Source organism: Cyprinus carpio, chromosome B8 (assembly GCF_018340385.1).
Source record: "Cyprinus carpio isolate SPL01 chromosome B8, ASM1834038v1, whole genome shotgun sequence".
Taxonomy (NCBI): domain Eukaryota; kingdom Metazoa; phylum Chordata; class Actinopteri; order Cypriniformes; family Cyprinidae; genus Cyprinus; species Cyprinus carpio.
The window spans coordinates 13,668,981-13,692,216 of NC_056604.1; the positions used below are offsets into that span (position 1 = coordinate 13,668,981).

General features: G+C 38.1%; 1 protein-coding gene across 2 annotated transcripts; it reads right to left on the reverse strand.

Moving 5' to 3' along the window:
* Window positions 1-1,110: 1,110 nt before the first annotated feature.
* On the reverse strand, window positions 1,111-18,684 carry LOC109065738 (CTTNBP2 N-terminal-like protein). 2 transcript variants are annotated; one of them, XM_042729848.1, is made up of 5 exons: window positions 18,563-18,684; window positions 12,794-12,901; window positions 4,942-5,172; window positions 3,602-3,709; window positions 1,111-3,017 (listed from the first exon to the last, which is right to left on the reverse strand). In XM_042729848.1, exons 1-5 carry the CDS (start codon window positions 18,566-18,568, stop codon window positions 1,719-1,721), a joined length of 1,752 nt encoding a protein of 583 aa, XP_042585782.1. In that variant the 5' UTR covers window positions 18,569-18,684; the 3' UTR covers window positions 1,111-1,718. The 2 variants fall into 2 exon arrangements, with proteins under 2 accessions (XP_042585782.1, XP_042585783.1); XM_042729849.1 differs by lacking the exon at window positions 18,563-18,684 and adding an exon at window positions 16,982-17,391.
* Window positions 18,685-23,236: the final 4,552 nt, after the last annotated feature.

Genomic DNA, 23,236 nt, shown 5'->3' on the forward strand with positions numbered 1-23,236 from the left:
AAAAATGAAATAAAACATTAAAATACAGATTAAAATAATATTTAAATAGATTTGATCTTACAGGAGTAGTATTTAAGAAGTTGACTGTGTGTGCTCCTTTCAAACGTTTCACACAGTTAGGATGTGTGGGGCTCAGGCTAAGGTTTGTTCTGGGATACCGAAGGTTTTCAGTGAGGCATCACCTCTGTGTGCACTTAAGCCGCCTGCACACTAGAAGATTTTAAGGTTGGTTTTCTCCCCCGAATGATTTGGGGGATCTGTTGATAGAAGATGGAATGATTATAAGGCTCAAAATTGGTTAAAACTGTCTTTAAGTTAAGACTTGAAAATTGTCTAGTGTGTGGCCAGCCGTACTAGTGACTTCATCTGAGATGTCCAATCCTGCTCCTGGACGACCACCTTTCAACAGAGTTTACCTCCAACACACCCGCCTAGACATTTCTAGTAATCCTGAAGACTTTGATTAGCTGGTTAAGGAGTGTTTAATCAGGGTTAGAGCTAAACTCTGCAAGTAGGTGACCCTCCAAAATCAGAGTTGGACAACCTTGGAGGAAAAGAACAAGGTACACTAGAGCAGAGGTAACCAACTGTTTCAAGAGAGCTACCTTCATGCAGAGCACAGTTCCAACACAACCTGCCTTTAATCTTCACGTAATAATAAACACCTTGGCTAGCTGGTTCAGGTTTGTTTGATTAAAGTTAGAGCAAAATTCTGTCGAAAGTAGTTCTCCAGAAGAAGGGTTGGCTACCCTTTCCGATCAGTGGTTTTCAGTCCTGGAGTATTGTATCACTGCACATTCTGGATGTCTTTACCACATTAGCTCATTTGTAAAGGATCCAAGACCTGAACTGTTTCAGATAAGGAGACATCCAAAACGAGGTACTTAAAAGGATTGTTCTCCCAAGAATGAAAATTTTGTCTGCATTTACTCACTCTCATGCTGTTCCAAACATATAAGGCTTTGAGTAATCATCAAAACCCAAATTAAGATACTTTTCAGTGGGAGTTTTCTGTCCCTCCATTGAAAGTCCAGAAAAGCAAAAACATCCAAAAAAGGTCATAAAGGCATGTAAATAATGACAGAATTTTAATTTTTTGGATGAAAAAAAAACCCTTTGGATGGAAAGGGTTCACACAAAAATTAAAATTCTGTCATTAATTACTCACCATCATGTCGTTCCAAACCTGTAAGACCTTTGTTCATTTTTAGAACACAAATTAAGATATTTTTGATAGAATCTGAGAGCTCTATGACCCTCCATAGATAGCAAGGAGTTACCGTCTTCCGCCATTTTGGAGAGTACCCCAGAACGTAAATAAACAACGCTCATTACGTTGATTACGTTCTGGGGTACTCTCCAAAATGGCAGAAGACAGTAACTCGGGAAGAAGAATTGCTGAATAAATTATGTTATTATTGTTTTCTTTGCACACAAAAAGTATTCTCGTAGTTTCCTAAAATTACAGTTGAACCCATGATGTCACATGAACGTGAATGAACGTCTTTCGGGTTTGGAACAACATTAGGGTAAGAAATTAATGACAGAATTTTCATTTTTGGGTGAACTATCTCTTTAAGGACAAGAATTGACAAGTATGACATAAAAATAAGGGTGAAAATAAAAGAAGAAAACCTTGAGGCTCTCAAGAGTGCTTTAGATGCCAATGGATGGAATGGAGTGGAGAAGGCTAAGAACAGGTGTGAAGTCCAGGCTGGTTAACTAGATGACGACACAACCAAGTCAAGCTCTTTTGCATCTTCCTGACCACTGGTGAGACCACAGCTCCCAGAGAGCTCGGGGAAGTGGCTGGCCCTGCCAGAAGGAACTGGTGAGCCGGGAGACTGGTTGACCCCCTGCTTTTTAGGAGGAACAGGGGGTGGATGAATCTTCTCCGCCCTAGGAATTATTGGTGAGCGGATCCCTGGTGAAAGAACCCCTGGGCTCTTCCCTGTCGGTGAGGAGGCTGTGGCCAGGCTGCGGTAATCAGTGCCAAAGGGCGAGCTGTTGGACGGAGGGTGTTTACTTGTTGCTTGTTGGCTCGTGAACCGTGACAGCACCTGAGTGACAGTGTTGCGGGCAATCTGCTTTGCAGTAGAATTGTCTGGAGTAGTAGGAGCAGCTGCAGTAGGAGAGAGGTCTCGAGGTGAGTGGACAATGGATGCTCCGTGTTGCTGCTCTGCCTCAGCTTGCTGCTGAAACTTGTGGCGTGCTGCTTGGAATCGCTGGTTGATGCTGGCCTGGTAAGAGGATGGATAGGTCGGACTAGAGCAGCCTATAGAGGCCAGACGCTTGGTCAGTACTGGGGAAGAGCAAGGAGATGAGCTAAGGGAGGACGAGGCAGGACTGCTGGGGGAGAGACACTGCAAGGCTCCACTTCCTCCAGGGAGCACTACCCCAATGTCCGCCGGTCCCACTTCCTTGCACCTCTCGTCTGCTGGAGACTCTGGTTCTCTGGAAGTGTGGTGGCCATTTAGCTTGGGTTGAGGAGATGATTTAGATGCAATGGCTTTGCCATCGACTTCTGTTTGACTAAGAGGAGGCGTGATCCCTGTGGTTGCTTTCTGCAGATTTTTTACCTTTTCTTCATTGTCTTTTTCCAGTCCTGCCTTTTCTCTTTCTTTCATTTCATCCAACTCTTTTTTTAGACTATTGAACTTCTCCAAAAGCTCCTGATATCGTTTTTCTTCCTTCAGTAGTTTCCCTCTCAGCTGCTCGCGCTCTGTATCCAATTCGGCCAGCTTTCTCTCAGCTTTCGCCTCTATCTGCTGAGCATGAGCGTGTTCGCACTCCAGCTCCCCCTTTAGGGTTTTGATGGTACTGCTCTCCTGTTCCAGCTGGCGGCTGAGCTCTGCAACCCGCTGGCTCTCCTCCTCTGCCCGTGCTGTAGCCTTCTGACATTCTTTCGCCAGTGTCGAGGATAACTGTTGCTGCTGCGCTAAATCCTCCTCAGCTTGATTCGACAGGACTGACCGCTCATGTTCTAAACGCTCGACTTGAGCCCTCTCAAACTCCAGCTGTGAAGAAGAAAAATGTGAAGATATTAGTAAACTCAGAGGGTTAATAACACTACGCAGACAATATTAAAGATGCATTATACAACTGTTCTTGAAAATATCTTGTTTACTTGCTTCTTCCTGCCTTAAACAATACTTATGAATATCTTTAAGACTTCAGGACCCTACGAGCTACAGAATGTGCAAGAGCCATGGTCAAGCATCCAAAAAAATAACTGTGTGTGAGTGTGTGTGTCTGTGTGTAAGAGAAACTCAGGGCAGGGCAGGGCAGGAAGGGACTTTTACATAATACTGTACTTTGACCTAAACATCACCTTATCCTATTCCCATAAAAACACAAAAACACCATGGAATGTCTTCACACACACACAAAGGTGGACGGACTCTTATGCACCACAGTCCATAAAAACAATGGAGCCTTTCCTCTGTAGAAAAGACATCTGCGGTGACAGTTACACAACAAAGCCACACAAATTCTGCTGGCACAGGGTACTGTGATTGCTTTGATTTTGCAGCTTATGTTGTATTTATAATGCCACAGTTTGTGCATGTGTATATATGTTTTGGTGGCGTTGCATGGTTACCTGTTGCAGAAGTCTGTCTCGTTCCTTCTCCAGCATGGCAGTGATGTCATCACCCGCAGCATTGTCTTGAGCACGCCGTCGTTTCTCTTCTTCTAAATCTGATATTACCTACAGGCATACACACATTCAAACATCAGGTCAAGAAAGATGACTAATTATGACTGTACCACCTAATAAACAGTGGGCACATATTATATAATTTGAGTTAATGATGTTTGAGTCACATTAAATCAGTCACATTATTTTTCTTATGTTTATGAGCATAATTATCATAGAAGCAAGAAAATAAAGAGTGTATGGTCAGAAGATCAAACATTGCTATTCAGAGATCTGCACCCTTTCAAAATAAGACTCACCCAATGTACATAACAGAGAGAATAGCTGTGTTTAATTTTGGATTAATCTTTCATACAATGTTTATGAAATAAATAAAACCTTTTTTTTTCTGAAGAACTGAATGAACCAGTTCCATAAGCATACATACTTATTTTCAATACATGTACTCAAGCTCTGTTCCAAAACCTTGTGAGCAATAATGCTGTCTATATAGGCAGCTACCTTCAAACCCAGCATCCAAAGTGACTGATTACTCACTAGTTTTAACACCTACAGCTGGTCAGCATTACCACACTCCTAAAAATGTGACCCTGGACCACAAAACCAGTCATAGCCAACAATACACTGAATGGGTCAAAATAATCAATGTTTCTTTTATGCCAAAAATCATTAGGATTTTAAGTCAAGATCATGTTCCATGAAGATATTTGGTAAATTGCCTACCATAAACATATCAAAACTTAATTTTTGATTAGTAATATACATTGCTAAGAACTTTATTTGGACAACTTTAAAGGTGATTTTCTCAATACTTTAATTTTATTGCACCCTCAGATTCCATATTTTCAAATACTTGTATATCGGCCAAATATTGTCCTCCTAAAAAACCATACATCAATGGAAAGCTTATTTATTCCGCTTTCAGATTATGTATGAGTTTCAATTTAAGAAAAAAATGATCCTTATGACTGGTTTTGTGGTCCAGGGTCACAAATAAAAGTACTAACATGGAGGTTTAATAGTAAAGCCATAGAAGAACCATTTTTTGGTGAATAGTTCTTAAAATAACCATTTTCTTGGTGTTTAGAATATTTTCAAAATCTACACATCCTTTTTTCACTATAAAGAACCTTTTGTGGAATGGAAAGATTTCATGGATTTTAAAGGTTGTTCATGGAACCACAGGGTGCCAAAAAAGAACCTTTATTTTGAAAAATACAGCCTTCACATAGGAGTCTAAAAATACAGCCTAGGAAGCTCAGATCTCAGTCTTTGTCTCTCACCCGTCTGTGTCTCCTCTCTGCAGCAGCAAGCTGTTTCATCATTTTCTCCTTCATGTTGGTGCAGTGGGCCATCACTAGCTTCAACACACCCAGCGGGTTCAGACACACGGGACTCTGCCCTCCATCATCCTGAGCCTGTGACAGCTCGCTGTCTCTCAGCAGTGCTATGAAGGGGTCACGGAGGTTGTAATGTCCATAACGCTCTTGTACAAATGCATCTCTCTGTTGTGCCTAAAAAATGTCAAAGATAGATAGGAAAAGATAGGAATAAGTAACTGGTTTCTGTTGTGATTACACAGCATGTTCACAGAATGAATGATTAATACCTAACATTATGTTTGCATATGGGCAATGTGTTTTTATGGGAGACATAAAGAGAATGCAGGATTTCTAAACACATCGTGATGCAATTACAGCTGGTCTCTATCAGATCTATTTTCACAAAACATAATCGCAGCCCTGACCCCCACCCTGACCCCTCCTCTGCAGGCAGGTGTTAAACCTCCCCTGGGCTGAAGAGATGGAAAGGGGGGCTCACACCACAAAAGGCCCAGCTGTAGGGGGTGTTGTTCACTACTCATTGTGCATGTGTGCACTTGTGTGAGGGCTGAAACGGGGGGCAGCGTGACTAATTTCGGAGGGATGGGGTGGTCTTACTAAACAGATCAGCAGATGGGAGGCACACACACACTCACACACACACTAAATTCAGGACTGGAATAGCATGTGGTTTATGTTCTGGGTGACACACATGCTGCATCCTGCTGTATTCCTCTGCCCTTTTCATGCTATTCTTACTGTAGCAGTTGCAGCTTGCTTCAGAAACCCTCCACCTTCCCCAGCTCCACCTGTATAGATCTGCTAAGAGGTGATTTATATATGCTATATAGGTGTTATTTCATGTATGTTATATTTGCAGCAGCAATATTTCTTACATGCTCACAGCAGCATGTTGTGGATGTATTGACAATTGGCAAGTCTCGGTACTTGCTCTGCCGCAGCAGCAGCAGCAGCAGCAGCAGCAGCAGCAGCAGCAGCAGCAGCAGCAGCAGCGTAGCAGATCTATTCTGCCAAGACCCAATACATTAACATTGTCATGTACATTACAATGCCAATCCCTCCGAGAGTTGTCATGACAGAAATATATATATTGAGACTTGCTAAAAATTACCTTTATTTACATACAGAAGCGGCAGCAGATCTTTTTCTATTGTGACATACATTTGAGTAAAAGGGATTATCAAAAAAATTACAAATTGTAGGACAGGGACGTGGTTCTATCTATTGGCTGTTGAATGTATGGAGGCTGATTTGACAGCGAGCTTGCATTCGATTATAAGAATGCTTAAAGGGATAGTCATTAATTACTCACCCTCATGTCGTTCCAAACCTATAAGACCTTTGTTCATCTTCAAAAAACAAAAATTAAGATATTTTTGATGAAATCTGAGAGCTTTCTGACCCTGCATAGACATCAAGGGAACTACCATTCAAGGCCCAGAAAGGTAGTAAGGACAAAGATAAAATAGTCCATATGTGACAAAAATCTCATATTTCACCAAAAACACAAAAAAAACACTTCCTAAGAAGGGTCAGAAAGCTCTCAGATTTCATCAAAAATATCTTAATTTGTCTTCTGAAGATGAACGAAGGTCTTACAAGTTTGGAACGATGTGAGGATGAGTAATTAAATTGAGAGAATTTTCATTTTTAGGTGAACTATCCCTTTAAGCTGACTAAACGATTGGTGAAGTCCGGCATTCATCAGAGAAAAGTCTGTCATTTCCCTGGAAGATCCAGTTGTCATTTTGATTAACAATTACATGTTACATATATGCACAGATTAATTGTTCGCATTAAGTTAACAACAAGTTTAGAAAATAGATAGGGTGAATATTAATTCAATGCCAGCATTCACTTTACATCATACGATGAAGGCAAAGGTAATCTAAATATAAAAATAGATGGAATGACAATTAAATGCACATTTACAAACTAATATGCCATATTGGTGAATTCCGATAAATAAAAAATGTCTACTATGATACTGTGAATTACAGGCGAAGAATCAGAACTCATCAGGCTAACGTGTACATGACGCATACACATTTGGAATTTTCATGAACACGCCTTTGTGTCCTCCTTAAACACACCAACGCAAACAAAAACGTAGACTTTTATCTGCTTGATCACAAGTAATATTTAACTAACCAGACTTCAAGAGACCTCAGCTTCCGCCGTTTGCTGGTTATTATCTGTGATCATTCAGTCTAAGACTCTAAGTCTTTTAATAACACAGAGAATCACAGAGGGTGTGGTGTGTACTGGGTGTGAACATCGGCATATTGATCAGCACAATGTGGCAGATGTAACCACAACAACCATTTAAATCCAGGCTGTTAACACTGACATATATTTTCTGTTTCTCAGTCTCTCTGTATCAAGCAGAAATTCATATTGTACTTATGTCTATGATGAAGCAGTGTGAGTGTGTTAAGGGTGTCTCAGACCACCAGGCTGGATAGTTTATTTGTTTAACTTCAGCATAAAGCAGTGTTGCATACTATTCAACATCATTATAGAAAATTACAGTCCATTTCCAGCCCTAGAGGCTTTCATCTGTGGCCCTGCCGGCCTCTGAGTGACCTTATCCAGAGATCAGAGAGAGACACAACTGAGTGAAACAGATAATACAGCGGCAAGACAAACATCACTATTACTACTGCTCATAATTATTAGATTTTTGGCTATAACTTAACCTATATAATTATATGATATGAAGAATGATTTACTTTGGCAAAAGAGTAAAGAACCACCTGGAACACTTTAGCAAATGCAAAGCACTGTCTTAGCAACCAACATTTTGATATATACTACAGTCCAAAAGTTCAGGGTCATATAGATTACATTTTTATGAAAGAAATTAGTACATTTTTCAGCAAGGATACATTAAATTTATCAAAAGTGGCAATACAACATTTATGCCAACATTTATGACATGGAACTCTAGATGGCGCAGGCTGATGGGTCGTAATACAAATTGATGACACAGCATTAAACTACTTGGCACAAGCTGATTGTTTCATGTTACATAGGCAGCCAATGAGCTTAAATGGCTGGTTAGCATTCACTAGAACAGTTCGTAGTGCACTTTCAGAGATCGTCTGAAACCCTCCACCTTCCCCAGCTCCACCTGTATAGATCTGCTAGGTGTTATTATATGCTATTTGTGCAACAGCAGTATGTCTTAAATACTCACAGCACTGTATAGTTCCTGTACTTGCTTTGCAGCAGCAGCAATAATCTACAACAACTGCTTTCACCACTGGTAATAATAAGAGTGTTTCTTGATCACCAAATCTGTATATTAAATGAATATGTCTGCTAAATGAATAAATGCAAATGTAAATATCTGAACGATTTTTGAAGGATCATATGACACTTAAGACTGGCGTAATGACTGCGGAATATTCAGCTTTGTCATCACAGAATTAAACTATATTTTAAATAATTGATAATGGATATTTTAAATAGTAATACTTTATGAAATCTGTTTTTACTGTATTTTGATCAAATAAATGCAGCTATATTCTATCTATATTAAATATTTGAATTCTTTAGTAATATAATAATATTTTCTAGCTGTAAACAAAGCTTTCTTGACTGTCTCTCTCAACATCCAGACCTGACACACACCCACACAAACAATAACAGTCTACGGGGACAGAATGCACAACACACACAAGCAAATGCTTTTCCCACCAGAAATCCAGCTACTATATTTAGCCCTGTCAGTCTCAAGATGTTTAGTTTGAACATACTAATTTCTCTGCTTTCTCTGCACTATTAAAGATTTCACTGTGCATTTACAGTAAATTACTGGCACAGCTGCCATACAGTAACAGCCTATACCATAATAGCTCTGCAGTTAATTACAGTTCAGGACGTCCTGTAATATAGCAATCACAAAGATCACTTGAGTCAGCACAGTCATTTTTTGTTGTACATTTGTAGGTGAACTGCAACAGAATCACAACTCAGTGAGTTTATTGGTAGAAAAAACAAATGAGAATAGCAGGTTTCTAAACATAAGACATTCAGCTTTAATGATTTACCTTACTATTTCAGCTCATAATAATAACTATTTATATAATCCCTTTAAGTCCCACTGCTCATCCAAGGATAATTAATTTGATTATTTACAAGCAGGGGCTTATGGGTATTCCCGCACAATGGGATCTCAGTGCAGCATGATTCAGTTATTTTAGTTTTTTTATGGTAATTTATTGACTAAATATATTATTTTACTCTATGTGTGTTGCTGTGAGATTAGTAATATATATTCAGGACAGAGCAGGACGCTCTTTGTGCTGTTGCTGTTTTTAATCAAGCTCTTGCTGATCTGAGGCGCTTACCGTCGGAGACAGAGAGGAATCAGGAGACTTCCTTGAAGGAAGTTCACACAGAAGGAATCCTACATCCCTCTAATCAACCCACAAACACACACTCCAGGCAGTTCAGAAGAGCGAGAAACCCCATTGGTTTTCTCTGTGAGGGGGTGTGTGTTGGGAAATGAGTCACATTTATAAGGTAAAACACGGGCTAGACATCCTCCCTATTAGGACAAAACAAACAAACTGGCTTGTTTAGTCTGTTTGGACTGTGATTTTAACTTGGAATTCCCTATTCATGAAATTCCCCTTTCAGAGACCTGTGAACAGACCTGATCTTCCTTTATAAGGCTTAGATGATGAAACGGCAAGTGAGTGAGTCATATTAATGGCTGGTTTCCCATTTTAACCACCAGCCCTCGGGATACTGGCTCCTCCATTACATCAGAATGAGCCATGGGAAAATAACTCAGAAGGTGGAGCAAAAAGCGCTGCAGTTGATCTGGAGGCTTCCAAAACATCTAACGTGATTGACACTGTTCTCCCAGCATGCACTGCTTCACTACTGCCGGGATATACAGGAGATTCTAAAGGGAACTGAAGTGACACACACATAATTATATACATACACACGCACACAACGCAACATTCATGATCAAAGACTCAAGCCCAAAGGGCCTCTGAAATTTCCCTCTGTGACTAAAGCCCTTACTGCCCAGGAAGAAAGTCAAATGAAGCTTTTAAAGACACTGACACATACACACACACACACACACACACACACACACACACATACATACACACATACACACACACACTTAGTATCTTGCCACGGGCTGAGCAGTAAAAGAGGCACACTTACACACTAGGGCTTTGTTCAGACAGGAAGCAAAAATCTGATTTCATAAATCTGCCTGAAATATGTAGACCACAAACAACAGCAAAAAAAAGACGGAAAAAGAGAAATTAATTTTATTAATCAAAGAATGCTCACAATTAATCAAAAGTGGCAGTCAAACCTTTAACAGTTACAAAAGATGTCTGTTTTAATAAATGCTGTTCTTCAGAATGTTTTTTTTATCAAAAAATCCTGCAAGCAAAAAATAAATAAATAAATAAATAAAATAAAAATTGCACACACAAAAAAAGCAGCACACTTGTATATCATACTAGAAATACATAGCATATTAAAAGGATTTCTGAAGGACACTGAAATCCAGCTTTGCCATTACAGGAATAAATTTCCATAAAACACTAACTTGGCTTTTGTCTGACTAAACAGTTTCAGACAGAACTGTAAGCAGATCATTTGCAAAGTGACCTTAAGATTGAATTTGGAAACCAAATCAGATTTGTGCACAGTGTGATCAAAGCCTTTTCACGTGTATAAGATGTTGACCGAACAAGTCACTGTGAAAAGTACAGATGTTTCTGTAAATGAAACTATGTATTGTGAATATTCTAATATATAACCAAATGTAACTTTAACTTTCAGATCAATGTAGCTACTCTGTGTTGTTTTCAGTGTCCCACAAACTAATCTCATACTCCAGCACAAAGAGTCAGCAGTTGATCAGCAGGTCACAGTGAGACACCAGCGCAGCTTTAGTGGCTGAGCCCCTCGTCTCATGTTTCCATCTTTCCCACACACACCCCTGAGCTCATGTGAAGCTGCTGTTCTCTGTTATTAACGCCGTGTTAACTCTTTAACTACAGCATCACACAGAATAATTACAGGCCTAATAAAACACACACACTATATATATCCAGAGGGAACACTGTGGGCTTCTGTTGTGTGTCAGCATGAGTACATGCAAAAATGAACTACATTTGTTCTAGTTTTGAGGAGTAAAGACTCAATTGAGCCCAGCTGATTTAATTTGTGTGCTTATCAAAGCATAAAATGAAATGGAAGATGGAGAATTAAGTGAGTAATGATAAAGAAAGCTGTAGGATGGGCTCTGTGCTAACACTTGTTTAAGTTTCAAGATAACATTTTTACATACATTTTTTTAGTTAATATATTATAAATAAAATATATTGAAAATATTTTTAATAACTTTAAAAACATTCAACAGTTGAAAATGTTTAGGGTAAGGGGATAGAAAATAAAGTATAGATGTACAGTATAAAAACCATTATATCTATGGAATGCGTGTGTGTGTGTGTTTTACAGGAATAGCACTGCCTGCCATTGTTCTCCTGTCTGCCTCTTTCCTGAGTACCCTCGACACACTTCCTGGTGTTCCTGACCACTAGTCCACACGAAACACTGATCACATAATGCCTGTTACATAACACAAATCTATACACATACAGAGCCGAGGAGCATGTGTAAAAATATAACATCTGCAATCTCACAACTGCTCAAAATTCACATTTATTAAAGCTGAAATATGTCATTTTTTCAATGCAATACTTTCTCCTAACCCAGCTTAATATGCAGACACAACTACAAGTAAGCCTACAACTAGTCTATAGGTTGTTTCCCCAAAACTCTTGTTGTTCTATAATACCTCGCTCTCAACTAGCCCCATGCAGCTACATTAACGAGTTTAGGGCAGAGTTTTTGGTTTGTAAGCAGGGTAAGTGCAAAGGAAACTTGTTTGGCCACAAGCTTTGGCAACATGCTAAAACATGCTAAACCAAGCTAGAAACAAGTTAAAACATGGTAACAATGTGCTCAAATGTGTTAGCAATACCTATTACAATGCAAAAATGTGCAATCAACATGCTAGTTAAAACAACACTAAGCAGCAATAATATTTTACATTTTACATCCAAAAGAGGAACAAAAGTAATTTGTCAAAGGGCTAACAATAATAGTAATATGCAATGTCATGTTTATAAGACAACTGGCTAGAGAAGACAACATGCCTTACATTATGCTAGTATCACCTAGTAACGTTAATAATGTTACCGATAATGGTCAACAATAAACAGAACTTTTAGCAGTTTCTTTAACATCTAACAGGATTTTAATGTGGTTTCATAGGGTCTGATGAGTGTCTGACATTGCCTGTTGTTGTGCTTGGTTTCTTAGGGGTATACTGTGGGGGTCTAAGGTCTAATGTGGTTTGAAGTTGTGTTATATTGCATGTGTAAAGTTTTCACTGGTCTTTCTGACTTGTGTGTGTGTTGTATGTTGTAACATATATTGCATGTATAAAGTTTTAAAATATAAGGCTTTTTTTTACTTGTTCTCTGTTGGTTTCTTAGGAGTCTAATAAAATCTAATGTTTAGTTTGAAGTTGTGTACTATTGCAAGAATTGCATGCATAACGTTTTCTTTGGTCTTTCTGACTTTGACTTTCTGTCTGTCAATCTTAAAGCATCTAAAAGCATTTTAAACATTACTTTTTCATTTTTTTTTTCTTGCCAAACTTTACTTTAGATATTCTTGACACAGCTATAAATGCATGCATGTGTGTGTTTGTGTGTGTGTGTGTGTGTGCTCTTACCCTGAGTGTGTGTATGACTACATCTTGTGCTTCCAGTTCTCCTTCCAGAATGCTGAGCAGCATCAGAAGTTCAGCTTTACTGAGAGTCTCCACATTCATCCTGCTGCCCTGTAACAAATAAACAGATGAATTCAGTATCTGGGCCCTGAAGCAAAACCGCTGATTTACAGGTCTGGCAATATAAGTCAATTTTTTAGCAGGTCATGCACTGTATAACTGTACTGAGACCAATGCAACAGGATCATACCACACACGCACACACAGATCAAATTCTCTGGCCTAGAAACGCAATAAAGTTCCACACATTTCATCAGTGAATCACTCTTGATCTGAAATGACATTTGTGTGAGTCTGGCATTCATGAACATTAAAACACATGCACAGCAGTGTTCAGCATCTCTACATTGTGGTCTGGCTCTCTGTCAGACCACATAAACGCAGGAAGCTATTAGCATATCAGCACAGAGGTCTCCAGTAAATGAGTTCAACTGCTGTACTGTAACGGATTCCCTCAGTCTAGTCACACACACATGCATTCAGTGTGTTTGAATGCTCTTGTGAATAATTTCTCTGTTTACTGCAAGTGACACAGACAGATCGGCTTCAGCTGCAGTGTAATGGATGGTTTTTCCTTAACCATTAAGGTTTGGCTTGCTGTGTCTGGGTTCTTATTTCCATTTATGTTAGAGCGTGTGTGAGCAGAAGGACAGAGGAAAACTTGCCAAACACCCAAACCCAACCTGTGTGACCACTGATTTATAAAATATTTGTGCAAATTATGATCATTCTGTATAATTACTCACTTAACCCACAGCTGAACATCATCATCATTACCATATAGTCACTTCACACAACAACGTTGTCCGATTGAATGACTCACGTTCTAAGGGTGTAGAATAATTTTCATAACTGCATAGTTAGTTTCAGGTTTGATGACCACATTGAAGCTGTATATAATTTTGCCATGTTGTTTCCGGACAATATACTTAATTGGTTGCATGAGGAAGTAGTTTTATTGTCACTTTTGATCAATTGCTGAATTTGTTTTCTTAATTTCTTGAAATAAAATCTTACTGACCCCAAACTTTTAAATGGTAGTTTATCTAAAATAATGTAGAATATGATATGTTAGGAGGGATTGCTTACTGATGTGCATAAATCATACATCTAATTTTAATCATATAGCTTTAAACCTTTCACAAGAACTTTTTCAATCAATCTAAAACCTACATAAATGTGGAAAGATCACTTCCTCATATGATTCAGTTTGGTTACATGTCAGTGTATTACTAGGATGGGAAATATGCTATTTTCTTCCTTCTATTGAATAGAAAGTTGCACAGCTTGATCAGACTTAATATAATCTCAGGGCAATGATGTCATTCAGACATTACTATCACACTGCGGATGGGGGCTGTTTGTAGAGCCAGAGTAAGTGTGTCTGTGTATATGTGTGTGTTAAAACTGGAATTCACTTTTATAACTCACGCAGTATTACCACTGGAGTCTGTGATCCAACCGAAGTGTGTTTGTGTGTATGTGCCTGCTTACACACTGATTTGATAGGCTATACACAATGTATGCATTAAACCATGGATACAGAAACTGTTGTTTGCTTAGTTAAGAGTTGTATGTTCGTTTTTATGACATCATTGACTGATGCTTTTATAAATTGCTCTGGTATTAATGGTGTGACCACAAGTGTCCACATCGCATGCAAACAAATACATAAACACTTACACAGACAGAGACACAAACCGCCTGAAACATCTTATCTTTTCAGTTTGTGTGTACAGGGTCGGTTAACCCCTTATTTAAATCCACTCAGTCTATATAGGAAACAGACTGCATTATTATTCCCGTAAGAATCTTCATCCTGCAGCATCCGGTAAAAACACTATCCATGCAGATCACAAATGCATTCTTCCTGCCTTCATTTACTCTCAAGAGGACCTAAAAAAGCCACATGCACTTATATTGTTTGTGTGAGAGTAGGACAAACACAGGTATGACAAGTGAGAAATGAAACACTGAAGCTAACAACCTTCCATCTTCCATCCAGAATCTTAAAAATATTTTAAATAAAATATGGTTCTATCACTATTTGGATTAGGAAATACTGTCTGTCATCAGTGTTATGTTTTATTCAAAATGCCAGATCTGCAGATCACTGTCTGTCACATCAGTTGGACTTTTGTCTGGTTTATTAAATACAATTATATATCAGGTCATTGGAACCAGAGTCCTCTTGCATGCTAAACAAAACCTGTAGCACCAGACTAACATATTTTTTGTTCACATCATACTGGTTTCGTATGGCCAGAGGAGAACTGGCCCCCTGACTGAACCTGGTTTCTCCCAAGGTTTCTTTCTCCATTTCTGTCACTGATGGAGTTTTGGTTCCTTGTCACTGTCGCCTTTGGTTTGCTTAGTTGGGGACACTTAATTTCTGGCAAAATTGTCAGCTTGATTGCAGAGCCACTATTTGAACTGGACGATGATCACTGAATCAACAATGAACTGACTTTAACTGAAAAACTTACTGGTTGTTATTGTCCTCTTGCATTGACTCACTATTTTCCTATTTCACACTGTAAAGCTGCATTGACATCTGTATTGTTTAAATCACTACATAAATAAAAGAGACCTAACCAATGAAAAAACAACAAGCCAAGTCAAGTCAATGTCTTATCTCAACTAGCCAGGACTCCCACTGATGCCCACTCAAAATGTAAAAATAAAAATAGCATGACTGTGGCTGTAATGTCAGAACAGGGAAAAATCTAGTTTTCTACCTAAAGAAACCTCCTACACCAGGCTGTAAATAACAATTACACAAATACCACATTTGACCAAGAACTGCATTCCAGAAAAAGGAAACATAACTTTAAACTACACATAGCAATCAAAGGAGAGAGGACTCAGAATCTTCATTACAGCAGCCAAGACCTGAGAGATTGAACGCAGACTGAAATTTAAGCCATTACTTTATTTATGAGAACCAGATCAGTCTGAAGTGTACAGCTTGACTGTTTAGAGTTTACTTTATCAATGCTTGAAAACTTATAAATGCACTGTTATAAATGCATGGAGAAAAGAAGACTATCACATCTTTAAAATTCCTCCTTTTGTGTTACACAGAAGAAGAAAAAAATCATACAGTTTTGGAATGACATGATTTTGAGTAAATAATGACAACTAGCCTATTACATTGCTTGAACCTCCTTTACAGCATCTGCTTATGTAAGAACAGACCTTTTCTCTTCCCTCATCTCACTGAAATCTCACTAAACCTCAGACTTAACCCACAGCTGCTGAGGGCAATCCTTAAAAGAAACATCAGACCACAGCATAATGTCAGCTTGCTTAATGAATCATTAGCAGTAATGAGAGAGCGGGACATGTGTCAGAAGAGTGTGTGGTTCACGGTACCGCTCTGATGCTGTAACCCCACATTAAACCTGTACAAGCCCAATAAAACCATTATCTGGCAACAGACACAAACTTCACACAGCCACAGAGAGTGTGAGAGCGGGAAAAAGAGAAACACTACATGGATTACACAGACCGAAAGGAATTCCAGGAATTCACACCCCCCACACACACATTAATCAAATATTAACAGAAAGGGACTCCAGACAAGACTGTAATGCATACTAATTCATCTTGACTATATTAACAGCTGATCCAGCATCTGCTTCTCCCTGTCACTGATACATCTTATTAACAACTTGCAAATTCAAGAGTCTGAAGCAGTATTCAGATCATAGACAACAAAAAATATCACCATGCAGAATTATTTCACAATGGGAGCTATTGTATAACACCTGCATAAAAGCAAAATGCAGTGATTTGGCACATTATAGTAAACCAAACCCGTTAACCCAGCGCAAATGAGGTCAACATACTGTATCCTAAACTCTAAACTCAACCCTTTCCCCAGGGTAAAGAGTCAAGCCGGATTGAAACACCGTGTTTTTTACTGAGCATAGCTTCCTCATTGCTGCAGATGTGCGGTTCTAAGTAAATTTGTATAGAGTGGGACTCAAACAAACCACCCAGTGGTTACTAAGGTGACAAACCATGGCTTCAGACTTCTGCTGTCATTGACATTATTGCTAAAAAGATCATTCCAGCACTTTCTCATTTGCCTGCAATGTTTGTTGTTCTAAGCACTGATATACTTACAGCTACTGAAGACCAAAATCCTCAATCTTTGATGTTATATGGGTCACATTCTCAAACTGAAGGAAAACTGTCCATTAACTGGATACATTAGACCTACAGGAAAATCTGCAAAACGAAGCAAGCTCTTCTTTGGTGTAATTACGTCCTGACCCGAGAGAATGTCTTCAACCCAGCTCTCAAGTGACTGATTCTGACATGCCAGTCAAAACAGAGCATTTCACTGCATACAGGCTAGACCACATTTTTGCTCTTCAGCCACTGACAAACACTCACATGTCTGCTCTTTAAAAATCACTGCTTGCTTGATTCAAATAAACACATCAACTGAGTGATTACATTCAGACTAACATTTTAATAAATGTGTCCAAATCTCTGGCAAACGTATTTGAAAGCTACAAGAATCCATTATGAAAAAAAAGTGTTCGCAGATTCTTAAACACTGGCACAAAAAAATGCTACAAAACAAAAACAGAATAAAGTTAAGGAACAAGGATAAACACTATCACAAAAACAATGTGTCAAATATTTGTACCTATATGAGCTAGTTAAACTCATAGGGGAAAATGGGAAGAGGATGAGGACTGGTATTTTGTACAGATATTATGTACTGTATGTGCAAGTTTATACATTTATTTTTTCAAAAATATCTGGTGTTGAGTAAAACTACACACAGAGATATAAGCCCTAAAACAAACATATATATTTTATACCTAGTACATTTACATTAGTAATAGTTCTTTACAATATACACATTTAACTGTTTTTCTTAAGTTAATATATATTTTAATTCACACATGATCTGAGGACACAGGTACAGTGTTGTCATAGTTTTGATAAAATAAATAGAAAAACAACTGAAATAATCCCTTGTAATTTTCTTAACACAAATATACCATCTCTAGTTAATTTTCCAAGTGAAAATGTTGCTGTTTTAGGAACTAATAATGGCAGGTGAAGATCTGACCCATGTTTTAAGAAACAGCGCATGGTTAATTTTTTATAAGCTCCGTTATTAGCAATAACAGCCATAAATCCAAGAACTGTTTAGCAAAAAAGCACTTCTGTGGATATCAGGTTTCCTGTTGGACACAAAGCTTTCCTTTCAGTGTTTAAAAGAATCACACTGAACATATGGAACATTTCACATGCAGCTAAAAAGGCAAATCAGTGCACTTCTCAAATATGTGAAGAACCAACTATCAGATGTCTGACATCAGCCCTGTACAAACAGAAACAGGGACAAAATACTGTTTGTAACATTGTGTTATATAGCATTTAGTGAACATACAATAAAGCTTATACAACTAATTTTCTAGTTGTATCTAAATACATAAAAACAAGTCTAGTAAGGCTGTATTAAGTGCATGAGTATGAAAGAATACTGTGTGGCTAAGTAATCAATGTTTATCATATTTAAAACCGATGTGCACATGTCATAATAATAGCGAGATAATGTAGCTACTGGAAATCTATCCTGGGATCTCATGAGATTCACTCCAGCACACTCTCCAGATCACATTCACGCCCTCTATCGTTTCCAAAAAAATAAGTCATAATTCCATTAAGTATTAATTGTATTACCTTCATATGTGTTTTTGTTCGCTCATCAGTCCTCGCGGTCAAATTATCCCAGTTCACGGAGTTATTTCTCACTTTCGCTGCTGCTGGCCGTGCTACTGTCCCGGCCGAAAATATGGACCGCTGCCAATGACAGATCGTTCAGCCAATAGGCGGAGACCCCTATCCAGAATGATCCGTTCGGATTGGATGTTAAGATGTAAGGGGAGGAGCTAAGTAAGCGTCGGTTCAGTGTCTTTGTCTACGGCTGTTTGTTTTACATGCAGTTTATTGTAGTGATTTGAGCACATTACTGTTCAAATGCCAGTGTCTCTCTTTAAAGGTACATTTGATTTTAATGTTTATTGATATCTATGGACACATTCCTTCTTTGTGAAGGTAAATGTTTCTCAGACATTCATGAAATATTAATGGCAGGATTTTATACGTGTAAAATTTAAAACATGCTGACTTTTTATAAAAACAAAATACTGATGATATTTTCAAGTGTAAAAACATGCATACATTTTTCAGACCCGATACGTATTACTCTCTAATGCAACCGGATGTGTTTCTAAATACTGTCTAGTAACGAGTCATGGCAAAGGTGAGCTAATAAATGCGCCTTTATTTGAATTTCAGTGAGTGTTAATGAGCTGCTCTTAACCTCAACTATGGCGCCCCCTCATGGACACAAACAGAAAAACACATCAAATGACATAGTTATGAAAAGCAGTTTCAGGCTGCCTTTTGGAAAGAGTGACTGTCTGGCAGGATATTAATTTCACCCCAGGAATAATCATATACTATCCACAAAACAGCTAGCTACTAGTCACGACTTGCACAAGCATGAAGTCACCAGTGCAGCAGGCATATGGAATATGAAATAGCTTACATTCATCAAATGGAAATTTTCGCATTACATTGATTTTGTCATGAAGAAAGATTATCTGAACACTGATGTGGAAGCTGAGGCATTACTTTTTTAAGAATGAAACATTTTCTTATGAAATTATATGATTTCTTTGACAAAATACATCACTAATATAATTGTATATGGGTATAACAGAGAAATTATAGCTACAGTTAGCTTCAAGCTACACATGACAATTATTGAGAATAATACAACACACTTTTACTTATACAATACTATTAATCACCACTGAGTGTTTGTAATAACTTCTATCTGCGATCCAATGTGGATTTTGGTCAAACGATGAGGCAGAAATATACTGTAAGTAACATTTTAGAAGAATTTTATGGGGAAGATATATGCAACTTATGTGGGGTGTGAAAGAAAAGTAAGTGAACTAGTAATGGAACTAATTACTGTTGCCAGAAAGTATTAAGTAATAATATTACTTTTGAAAGGAGTTTATAATATTTTTTTTTTTTGGAGTAACTATAGGGCTATATAGTATAACAGTGCTATGGTCTTTACAATGGCACACACTGTATTAAGGTCTTAAAGGAATAGTTCACCCAAAAATTAAAATTCAGTCATCATTTACAGTCATCATCATGTTGTTCCAAACCTGTATGAGTTGCTTTCTTGTGTTGAACATAAAATAAGATATTTTGAAGATTGCTGGTAATCAAACAGTTGGTGGTTGCCCATTGACTTTCATTGTATTTTTTTCCTACTATGGAAGTCAATGGCAACCACCAAACTGTTTGTTTACCAGCAATCTTCAAAATATTTTATTTTATGTTCAACACAAAAAAAGCAACTCATACAGGTTTGACAACTCATACTTTCACAACTCAACAACTGTTTTCAAAAACATGTTTTATGGAGTTTTGAAAAGACATTTCTTTAGCTATGGGCCAAATCCTAAAAGAAACATCAGGACCACCAGCATAATGTCAGCTTGCTTAATGAATCATTAAGCTATGTAAATGACCGTGGAGAGCGGGACATGTGTCAGATGGGTGTGTGGTTCGACGGTACCGCTCTTAATGCTTTAATAACCCCAAGATTAAAACCTGTACAAGCCCGATAAAAAAACATTATCTGGCAACAGAACAGCAAACTTCACCAAGCCACAGAGAGTGTGAGAGCTGGTGAAAAAGAGAAACACTGACATGGATATTACCACATGACCGAAAGGAATTCCAGGAATTCACACCCCCCACACACACATTAATCAAATATTAACAGAAAGGGACTCCAGGACAAGACTGTAATGCATACTAATTCATCTTGACTATATTTAACAGCTGATCCAGCATCTGCTTCTCCCTGTCCACTGATACATTCTTTATTAACAACTTGCAAATTCAAGAGTCTGAAGCAGTATTCAGATCATAAGACCAACAAAAAAAGATCACCATGCAGAATTATTTCACAATGGGAGGCTATTGTATAACACCTGCATAAAGGCAAATGCGAGTGATTTGGCAATATTATAGTAACACCTAAACCCGTTAACCCCAGCGCAAATGAGGTCAACATACTGTATCCTAAATCTCTAAACTCAAACCCTTTTCCCCAGGGGGTACAAAGAGGTCAAGCACGGATTTGAAACACCGTGTTTTTTACTGAGGCTGCTTCCTCATTGCTTGCAGATTTTGCGGTTCTCAGTAAATTTGTATAGAGTGGGACCAAACACAAACCCCCCAGTGGTTACTAAGGTGACAAACCATGGCTTCAGGACTTCTGCTGGTCATTAGAGCATTATTGCTAAAAAGATTCATTCCAGCCACGTTCTCATTTGCCTGCAATGGTTGTTGTTTCTAAGCACTGATATACTTACAGTAACTGAAGACCAAATAATCCTGCAATCTTGATGTTTATATGGGTCCACATTCTCAAACTGAAGGAAAAAACTGTCCATTAAATGGATACATTAGACCTACAAAGGGGGGGGGGGGGGAAATCTGCAAACCGAAGCAAGGCTCTTCTTTGGTGTAATTACGTCCTGACCCGAGAGAATGTCTTCAACCCAGCTCTCAAGTGACTGATTCTGACATGCCAGTCAAAACAGAGCATTTCACTGCATACAGGCTAGACCACATTTTTGCTCTTCAGCCACTGACAAACACTCACATGTCTGCTCTTTAAAAATCACTGCTTGCTTGTTCAAATAAAAACACATCAAACGCTGAGTGATTACATTCAGACTAACATTTTAATAACATGTGTCCAAATCTCTGGCAAACGTATTTGAAAGGCTACAAGAATCCATTATGAAAAAAAAGTGTGTTCGCAGATTTAGGTTAAACACTGGCACAAAAAAAAAAGCTACAAAACAAAAACAGAATAAAGTTAAGGAACAAGGGATAAACACTTTTCACAAAAACATGTGTCAAAATATTTGTAACCTATATGAGCTAGTTAAAACTCATAGGTGAAAATGGGAAGGGGAAGAGGTATGGAGGTTTGACTGGTATTTTGTACAGATATTTATGTACTGTATGTGCAAGTTAGTACATTTATTTTTTTCAAAAATATCTGGTGTTGAGTAAAACTACAAACACACACGATATATAAGCCCTAAAACAAACATATATATTTTATACCTAGTACATTTACATTAGTAATAGTTCTTTACAATATACACATTTCAACTGTTTTTCTTAAGGTAATATATATTTTAATTCACACATGATCTGAAGGACACAGGTACAGTGTTGTCATAGTTTTTGATAAAATAAATAGAAAAACAACTGAAATAATCCCTTGTAATTTTCTTAACACAAATATACCATCTCTAGTTAATTTTCCAAGTGAAAAATGTTTGCTCTTTTAGGAACTATAATGGCAGGTGAAGATCTGACCCCATGTTTTAAGAAACAGTGCATGGTTAATTGTTTATAAGCTCCGTTATTAGCAATAACAGCCATAAATCCAAGAACTGTTTAGCAAAAAAGCACTTCTGTGGATATCAGGTTTCCTGTTGGACCCAAAGCGTTCCTTTCACGTGTTTAAAAGAATCACACTGAACATATGGAACATTTCACATGCAGCTAAAAAGGCAAATCAGTGCACTTCTCAAATATGTGAAGAACCAACTATCAGATGTCTGACATCAGCCCTGTACAAACAGAAACAGGGACAAAATACTGTTTGTAACATTGTGTTATTATAGCATTTAGTGAACATACAAATAAAGCTTATACAACTAATTATCTAGTTTGTATCTAAATACATAAAACACAAGTCTAGTAAGGCTGTATTAAGTGCTGATGAGTATGAAAGATACTGTGTGGCTAAGTAATCCAATGTTTATCATATTTAAAACCGATGTGCACATGTCATAATAATAGCGAGATAATGTAGCTACTGGAAATCTATCCTGGGCATCTCATGAGATTCACCTCCAGCACACTCTCCAGATCACATTCACGCCCTCTATCGTTTCCAAAAAAATAAAGTCATAATTCCATTAAGTATTAATTGTATTACCTTCATATGTGTTTTGTTCGCTCATCAGTCCTCGCGGTCAAAATTATCCCAGTTCACGGAGTTATTTCTCACTTTCGCTGCTGCTGGCCGTGCTACTGTCCCGGCCGAAAATATGGACCGCTGCCAATGACAGATCGTTCAGCCAATAGGCGGAGACCCCTATCCAGAATGATCCGTTCGGATTGGATGTTAAGATGTAAGGGGAGGAGCTAAGTAAGCGTCGGTTCAGTGTCTTTGTCTACGGGCTGTTTGTTTTTACATGCAGTTTATTGTAGTGGATTTGAGCACAT

Excerpts from the sequence above, each read along its gene's own strand:
- LOC109065738 (XM_042729848.1), bottom strand. Across the intron at positions 3,710-4,941 it reads CAGAGAGGAGACACAGACGG|GTAATATCAGATTTAGAAGA; the intron begins GTGAGAGACAAA and ends GTATGCCTGTAG. Across the intron at positions 3,018-3,601 it reads GAGACAGACTTCTGCAACAG|CTGGAGTTTGAGAGGGCTCA; the intron begins GTAACCATGCAA and ends TCTTCTTCACAG.